Source organism: Rhizopus microsporus, assembly GCF_002708625.1.
Source record: "Rhizopus microsporus ATCC 52813 unplaced genomic scaffold scaffold_14, whole genome shotgun sequence".
Lineage (NCBI taxonomy): Eukaryota > Fungi > Mucoromycota > Mucoromycetes > Mucorales > Rhizopodaceae > Rhizopus > Rhizopus microsporus.
In genome coordinates, this window is record NW_019671929.1 from 691,042 (window position 1) to 700,073 (window position 9,032).

The following is a 9,032-nucleotide window of genomic DNA, read 5'->3' on the forward strand; positions in this document are numbered from 1 at the left end:
TTTTATATTGATGGGAAACCAAAATACACATATTAAAATGTAATAATGACATTGTACAAAAGATTATTATTGTTGTTCGCCCCATTGTAAGCGCTCGTTACCTGCGACATAAACAGAAGGAGTGGTTACTTGGTTACCACCGATATGTTTCTCTCGTGTAACAGGATCACGGAATAAGAAACCAAATAAACGGTCAGGAATCAAACGGATGACAACACCAATGGGTATGGATAACAGACCAACAACGATGGCAATAGCCCAATGAATGCCATCCAGAGCGATCACTTGGAAGGCAGGACCACCAAATTGGACAATGACGACTTGACCAAGGACGCAGATAAAGAAGATGATGATAAAGAATTTGTTGGCTAGTATATTTGTAAAGATATTAAGTTTATTGTCAATGCGTCGGCAGCTATTTAAATATATATCAGTATACGTTATTTTAGATGCAATTAAGACTTACTTGATTTCGTTGAATATTTGACAAAATACAAAAGTATTAAATACAACAGTCTGTAAAACAACACTGTCAGAAGGATAATTAAGTACACTACTATAGAGAAGAACAAGGGTGACAACGACTTGAAAGATGGCTTGACCAATGATCATCTTCCACATCCTGAAAGTGATCAGAGGAGCATTACGTGGTTCAGGATTACGAGTGAGGAGTTCTAAAGTAGGAGGATCAGTAGCAAGAGCTAACGCGGCAAAGGTATCCATGATCAAGTTGACCCATAAGAGCTGAACAGCCGTCAAGACAGATTTTTGGTCTGAACTGGCTACTGCAGAGATAAACGTAAGCATGACCGCTGTAATATTGACAGTCAATTGGAACTGCAAAAACTTCTTGACCGCGTCGTTCACACAACGACCCCACATGATAGCCTTGACAATACTTGAGAAATTGTCATCCATCAGAATGATACTCGATGCTTCCTTGGCAACCTCTGTGCCTGCGATACCCATACTGAACCCAACATCAGCCATCTTGAGAGCTGGACCATCGTTCGTACCATCACCTGTGACAGCTACGATATCACCCAGTTCCCGAAGACGGCTCACAAGAATACGCTTATCTTCCGGACTAGAACGAGCAAGGACTTGAAGACGAGGCAGGATAGCGTCCATTTCGGTAGGAGTCAGTTTTCTAAACGCAGGGCCTTCCATAACAACACCACCTGGCGTATAAATACCACATTGTTTAGCAATACTCTTTGCAGTTACCAGATTGTCACCAGTGACCATGCGCACAAAGACACCGGCACGTTGACAGGCTTGTACAGCCTCAGGTACACCTTCACGAAGAGGATCTTCAATGCCAACGACACCAATAAAAGTGAGGCTCTTGTCATGGACCAGATCTTCATAGGGCACTTGATCGTCATTGCTGTCTTCAGAGGCCCCTGAAGCTCCTTTAGGAGGCCACTCTTCAAAGTCACGATAGGCAATGCCGATCGTACGAAGACTACGTTTTGCGTAATTTTGGATAGTTTGTTCAACACGCACGCGGTCCTCTGAGGTCAAGTCTGTTGTAGCAACAGGTTCGTCACCTTGTTGCATGTCGAGCGATAAGACAAAGGAGCACAAATTGAGAATGATTTCAGAAGCGCCCTTGACATGAACACGGTACATCACCTTCTTTGTTATCGGATGGGGGTACTGCATGACAGTAGCCATAGCTTTGCGTTCGGAACTAAAGGGGTATAATTGCTCGATCGGCCACAGGGACCTTAATTTACCATAATGCTCAGCATGTAGATCACGAGAGAATTGAAGTAGCGCAGTTTCAGTCTTGTTACCCACAAAACAGGGCTCGCCCTTTTCGTTCTCTCCTTCAAAGGCCGTAGAATTTACGGCAATCGATTGGTTGATAAGGTCGAGTGCTGGTTTGGAAATGTGATTAGGTACATTGGCAATAGCAACAATGTCTTCTTGTTCCTTAGGTGATTTGGCAAAACTAAATGAGGAGCCAAAGGTACCTGCGACCACAGTCATTTTGTTTTGAGTCAAGGTGCCTGTCTTGTCGGAGCAAACGGTTGTTGCGTTGCCCATGGTTTCACAAGCAGCCAAGACACGAACCAGATTATTGTCCTTGAGCATACGCTGAGTGGCATAAGCAAGAGCTATAAAAGAAGTTAGAAACTGTTTTTATGAATATCAAGTTTCAATATTACCCAGAGTAACAGCAAGAGGTAAGCCTTCAGGAACAGCAACAACAACAATAGTAACAACAACAATCAGGATCTTCATGATGTCTAAAACAATTGTCGTAGGTTGATCAGGGACGCCGTATCTCCAACTTACAAAGTAACGGATAAGCAAGACGATGAGCATCAATAAACCAGCTGCAGAGCCAAGTTTGGCAATCATCTCAGCCAACTGGTTGAGTTTTTCTTGAAGTGGTGTACTCTCAGGCTCTGAACGAAGGGCCATCATGGTACGACCATAGTACGAGTTCTGACCGACACTGATGACGAGATATGTACCAACGCCCTCCAGGACCTTGGAGCCAGAGATAATAAAAGGATCAGGCAAATGAGACGGGAGCTTGGAACTGTCTTGTCTAGCATAGCGTTCACAGACTTGCCATGGTTGTTTACGAACAGCGTCTGATTCACCTGTGGCAGCAGATTCATCACACTTCAAATTATGGCCTTCAATAAAGATACCATCTACGGGAGCAATGTCGCCTGGCTCCAAGTGGAGAATATCACCCACTTGAATGTCATGCACAGATATCATGATGACCATGGATTCTCTTGTGGCCTTGAAATATGGATCAGTAAAAATTCTGCAAGCTTGATCCTACTTACTTTTACAACACGATCTTCCTTTTTAGCATTCAGTTTACGAAACTGCTTTTCTTTTTGATAATCATTCACACTTCCGACAAGAACGACGAGCAAGATGGCAACGATGATGGCAACACCTTCCACCCATTTGACGCCTGGTATTCTATGACCAAATGTATCGTATTCTGGAACTGCAATATCCTCATATAAGCCAACACCTAAGGAGACAACTGCTGCAATGGCTAATAGGATCTATAATTGAATTAGATGAAAATATAAAATGCGTATCTACTATTGCTCACAAGTGTCTTGTCCTGAAATGCGATCCACATGAGTCGAAGGATTCCTTTGGATTCTGTTTCAGGCAATATGTTTGCACCAAATATTTTCCTTCTCTGAGGAAACGCAGTGATATCAGGGGAACTAATAGTGATATCAGTGCGATGTGTCAGCTGTCTAGCACCTAGTGAATGCACTGTCGGGGTTCTTTCTAAAAGATCTGCATCCAAGACAGAATCGTCCTTTTTGTTATTTGTGATCTGATCCAGAGAGATGGGTTGATGGTTAGGTGCGTTCGGTATCAGACCCGATCGGAGGTCGACATGAAGTCCCTTTGCTACACCCTCTACACCACCATAAGCGCGTAATAATGGTAGGTTCTTTGGATCGACTAGTGCGCTCAGCTGTTCTGGTAAAAAAGCGAATGGATTTGAAGGGTCTTGATGAGGCGTCATGTGATCTACAAGATCAATCTTCACTTCATGCTGTTCTGTTGATTTTTCTGTAGTGACAACATTAGAGATGAGCGTTGGATTTTCGCTTAAAAATGCGCTAGGTGGATTTAATGTGTTCATGTAGAATATGTATTTCTTCCTGCCTCCTTTTTTTTAAAATTTTTTTGTTATAGTTATTATAAGGAAAAATAAGAAGAAGGGTGATTAAAAAAAGAAAAGAAAAAGAGAAAGTAAGGAAGGGTGTCTTTTATATACAAGAAGCAAAAAAAGGGGAAAGTAAGGGGTAAAAGAAAGAAAGAGATTATATGTATGATCATATTCAAGCATGGCACGCGCGCGTATATACATGTCTGTCCTAGAAAAAAAGACAGAGACAGGAAAAAAGAGAAATATCTATTTAGATTGTAAATCCATGTGCCTACACAACTTTCTTGCATTCAAATAAAAAGTCGATCTTTTGATCAGCTAAACTTCATTAAAGACGATTGCATATTTATTGAATAATAAGATTTAAACACTATTAACCAATACTACTATTCTAAGTTATATCATTTTTATAAAGACAAACTAAAATAAAAGCCCTTTTCCTTTGTGTGTTTTTTCTCCTGAGATGCATGACATAAACTAAATATATACTTTTATGTGTTTCTGTTGTTTATGCAAAAAAAAGGCGGAGTTGTATTATGATTTAATAAAAATGGTGTTTTGTTATGTATTTTTGCCTAATAAAGCAAGTTTTGTTATACATGCATACACGGTAGCATTCTTTATATTCCTATTCTTCTTTCTTTTCCTTACAGACAGAATGGCTCCCATGGTAAGCTTGGATATTTGATGTATAAGAGACTTTGACTGATTGATGTGTGTATAAATAGAATAAACGACGTCAAAACTCCAATGTGTTTGCCATGTTTGATAAGGCACAAGTTATGGAATTTAAAGATGCATTTAGTATAATGGATACCAATAGTGATGGATTAGTAGATATGAATGATTTAAAGATTACATTTGAAAGATTAGGTAATGCTATACATTATAGCTTAATAGTCCCAATTGACATCCCTCCCTTCTGACTTTTAGGTCAACCAGCGACAGAAGAAGAAATTAAAGAAATGCTTGGAGATGCGACAACACCCATCAACTTTACCGTCTTTTTAACATTAATGGCTGATAAATTAGCAGATATAGACTCAGAAAATGTGCTCTTGAAAGCATTTTCAGCATTTGACGATGATAGAGATGGAAAAATAAGTGCAGATTATCTAAGGGAATGTATGATGACTATGGGTGACAGATTCACAAACGAAGAGGTCGATATCATGTTTAAAGGATCAGTTATTGATGAAGATGGGAACTTTAATTATAGAGATTTTGTTAGAATTCTAAAGCATGGAGAATAAAGCGTTCTCGTACAATTGATTTAATGTATCATATTGCAGAGAAGCTGGGGGCAATATTGATTCGGTATTGTTATGAAGTGCCTTCACGATTCTATATGTATATGTTTCCTTTAATGCTGTCTTTTGCTGAATGTCACTGGTCAATAATTGGCTATGCTTTATATACTTGCTATGTAAATCTCTTTTGTATACTTCATTCCAAATAATCTTTAGCATATCCTCATGTTCATCGTCATAACTATAACAGCTGGCTAATTGAATAGCTGCCAAGATGTTTGATATGTCTGCTCCAACATTATCCAGTTTAACCAACAACTTAATCACCTGTATCCTTTCTATGCTTTCATGATTTAATACACTCCTTATCGATTCTCTCAGCTCATCCATTTCTTGACTTGACATCATTGTTGCGCATCTATTCAGTAGAAATTCGACCTTGTCATCTCTTTCATTGTGCATATATTTTAAATGTTCATTAAATGTATCAATCATTTCAGTCTGCATATGCGCGAATTCTAGCTCAGCAGTGATCTCTCTCGGTGAATCCTGTTCTTCTACTGCATATAGCATCTTCATCCAACTTAGCATATCGCATCTTTTATATACATTCGTCTCCTTTTTCACGCATTCTTTGAGACATTGAGATGCCTTTTCATAATTCTCCTGTGTCATGTGATGAATCCATGAAATACTCATTGCTCTATTCTCAAATATCTGGTCAAGGTATTCAGGTACAGCTCGGCTAAGTGATAGTATCTTTTCTTCTTGATGATGCTCAATCAGTCGATCTACTAAAAGGTTCAAGTAATCATAGCCATAGACCTTGGAAAAATATGCATGTTTCGCTTGTACTTCATCTGCTGTTAATTGACTATTCTCTAAAGCGGATATAATCGATGGTAAGTCATCATATGTCTCTGCAAGCTTGATTGCCGCTTCAAACAGGCCGCAGGAGCATAGTCCCTCTATCGTCACACGCATCGTATTCTGGAAAGTGTGCTGCCTTTGCTGTCGTATATCTCCTGCACTATAGATCATTTGTGGGTGGGTTTGTCTTTATCCTTTTTTTAATGCTTACCTCTTGTTGATCGAATTAAACATGTATTTGAGTAATAGAACGGATATGTCATATAGTCTGTCCTTTAGCTTTACAATCATTTCTTCGTTCACGTTATCATAATGGTCTGAAGCATATGACTGTATTCTCTCATTGACATTCATCATTATTTCCCTTGCACTAACTATAGCACACATGTGTTAGAACATGCTTATATATATTCAATAAAAAGATTTTTACCCATCCAAAGATCTCCATGGTCTTTTATATCATAAAGATTCAAACATCTTTGCTCATAGCTAGTTGCCCTATGAACCAGAGACTAAAGAGCATAAATACAAACTATAAAACACATGTTATTTTGAATTACCAGTATAGCCTCAGCCAGCTTTAGTAAATAAAACGCAGTATCTTCAGAGTCAGGAACAAGTGCATCAAATGTGCAAAAGAATTGATTCAGCAATTGATTTAAATTAAGAGGCTATATCAAGCAATCAATGACAATCTTGCAAATAATCTATAGACAAAATACTTACATAATCGATTAAAAAGGCACGTACAAAGTCATTACTATCTTGTTGCAAGAGTAACTGAGCGGCCTGTGAAAACTGCTTGACGAAGCTTCCATTAGAAATAAAAGTCTCATATAACTGAACAGCAAAGTAGTAATACTCTGTATTCACCATCAACTTGAGTCGTTCGCTTTCAGGCACCTATTTAGTAGTATGAGCAACTGTAAATAAAACAATAATTGCTTACCGATTCAATCAAGCCATTGGTGATCAAAGCAGCTATTATTCGACTCGAAAATACATATCTAGCTTCAAGATAGAATCCCAAATCAAGAGACTTGGGCAGTAGTTCGCTTCCCTGCATAATTTCATCTGCAACGGCTAGCACAGCTTTTGTAACATCCTCATGCTCTGCTCGAAGAGGGAATTTTAGAAAACTCTACAGATTTTTAGGTTTAGATGGAGTAAATCAAAATCATTATTCTATTTACATCTTCACGTATTCCATAAAAGATGAACTGTTCAAGTCTTGATTTAAAGATCAATGTATCCCTTTCGTTCTAAGAGAGCAGTCAGTATCTGTTTTATGCAGTCATGTTTACATATATGCTTACAATGTCATCAACTGCAGTTGCATAAATATTCCTTCTCAACATATAAGTACATACGTCATGCTTGCTTCTTTCTTTCTACTTACCCTGATATGGCTGGCTCCCGAATCTTGTCTACGTCTACTTCAAATAGAATAGTTCCTCCTTTTGTGATGATGATGGCTGATTCGACATGTTCACGTTGGCAAGCTTTCGTACAAAGCACCATGTCGTCTTTTTGCTTAAGTACTGCATATTCTTCAAAGACGGATTGTTTATCCAAAGAAACTGCAACGACTGTTTGATCAAAGGTAACAAATGCGAGCGACTGTCCAAGTTCTAGACTGGGTAAATGTGAAAGTGTGCCGGGAATAACTGAATAAGGTACAGATGCTGTATGCTGAATTGTTAGTCGTGCATAATCTTCGCGTAATGTTTCTCGGTCAATGGCAAGTAAAATGACTGCGTACTGTACATAATTATTCATTTCAGGCACAGAATAAGACACGAGTATGGCAAGCTGGCCGTTCCTAAACCTTATGTGTAAGCCAATAAAAAATATCAAAAGTATACACTTACTCAATAACATGAAGGTCATGTAAACTAGATTTTAGGCTATGCTTTGATACATGTGTCGGTATATGGCGTGCTAAGGCGTCCTTTATATGCTGATGAATAGAAATAACGGATAAAAGCTGTTGCTCACAAAATATAAGTTCCCTTTGATGCTTTATATCATCCTTTTTCTTTCTTTCTTACCTTGACTTTACTCTCTTGATCGATCTTCCATACAGCGATGTGATCAGGGTATGCAGCATAAATCAAGCTATTGTTGACTGCAATACTGACAATCTCCCCTGAACAAAGTATTGAAGATTTTGATACACTGGATAAATATTCTAATGACTTTGACGTGAAAGGTAGAATATCGCTCAGGTACGAAACAAGGCTTGCTTGCTTATAGAATGAGTACACATCGATCTTGTGTTGTTGTTGATAATCTATCAAGTAGATATTACCACTACTTGTGCCCATAATGGCCTGTCTTTCTTGGACTGGTGTAACAGCTGTGATAAGTTCATGCTGCGAGAGTGTGATTTGATAATCTACATAAAGTGACGGAGAGGTATAATCATCCCAATACAAAATTCTCCCGCTCTGACCGATTGCCAATATTCCCTTACTGCCAATTAAATGCACTTTAGGTGGACTATCCATATGGTTAAGAGTTAATTGAGACACCTGATATTCTACTGCTGGCTATAGTGTATATTTAGTTTTTGCTAAAGCATCTTTCTGTCTTTCTTTCTAACCTTGATCTTGTAGCGATAAATATAAATAGATTCATAAGTGGACACGAGCACGTATTCCTTCTCAAACGACGTGTACACATTCACAAGTTGATCTATATCTAGAATATTAAAGCAAAATACAATGAAACAAAGAAAGAATCTCTTACGTGATTTGATGGCTGATTCTAATAGAGAAGGAAACTTGCAAGCCCATGTCAATCTATATACATTTGTCTGACTGAGAATATCTGGATCGGCCCAAGGAGCTGGATACGTGGTTGATACTGGAACAGTGCATCCCATTGCGATAAATTCGTGTAAATCTACATGTGGTTTGTCCGATCGCTTTAGAAAATAAGGTGCTATTATCGATTGACGGATTCCTTTATGGCCAGGCTTAATTTTAGGCATTGAATCAAAACTATGGAAAAAAGAAAGAAACAATAAAAATGAAAGACTCTTTTGTGCGCCCTCGTAAATAACGATAAAATGACGAATCCGTCTGTACTTGAGATAAGTCATGTGCGGGTGATATACAGTCTTTCCGGAAAGTAAATTCGCCTGTGATCGAAAATAAATGCATCCAATGGTGAGAACAAAATCCATGTTGTATGAAATGTAAATTCGCCGTTACCAAGAATATTTTCGTAGT

The 9,032-nt window shown here is 38.5% G+C and overlaps 3 protein-coding genes across 3 annotated transcripts; 1 reads left to right on the forward strand and 2 right to left on the reverse strand.

Annotated features, from left to right (window-relative positions):
* Positions 1–66: 66 nt before the first annotated feature.
* Positions 67–3,529, reverse strand: RHIMIDRAFT_205698 (calcium-translocating P-type ATPase; the record flags this gene model as incomplete). Its single annotated transcript, XM_023606847.1, has 5 exons — positions 67–415; positions 467–2,126; positions 2,178–2,769; positions 2,817–3,047; positions 3,098–3,529. The coding sequence occupies 5 exons, from the start codon at positions 3,527–3,529 to the stop codon at positions 67–69; spliced, it is 3,264 nt and encodes a 1,087-aa protein (XP_023464148.1).
* An 805-nt stretch (positions 3,530–4,334) lies between these two features.
* On the forward strand, positions 4,335–4,929 carry RHIMIDRAFT_245537 (EF-hand; the record flags this gene model as incomplete). Its single annotated transcript, XM_023610208.1, has 3 exons — positions 4,335–4,346; positions 4,405–4,549; positions 4,610–4,929. 3 exons carry the CDS (start codon positions 4,335–4,337, stop codon positions 4,927–4,929), a joined length of 477 nt encoding a protein of 158 aa, XP_023464149.1.
* A 133-nt stretch (positions 4,930–5,062) lies between these two features.
* Positions 5,063–8,683, reverse strand: RHIMIDRAFT_245538 (uncharacterized protein; the record flags this gene model as incomplete). Its single annotated transcript, XM_023610209.1, has 14 exons — positions 5,063–5,080; positions 5,122–5,956; positions 6,008–6,170; positions 6,227–6,308; positions 6,357–6,467; positions 6,523–6,699; positions 6,746–6,937; positions 6,990–7,058; positions 7,113–7,143; positions 7,196–7,618; positions 7,668–7,783; positions 7,848–8,348; positions 8,402–8,499; positions 8,548–8,683. 14 exons carry the CDS (start codon positions 8,681–8,683, stop codon positions 5,063–5,065), a joined length of 2,952 nt encoding a protein of 983 aa, XP_023464150.1.
* Positions 8,684–9,032: the final 349 nt, after the last annotated feature.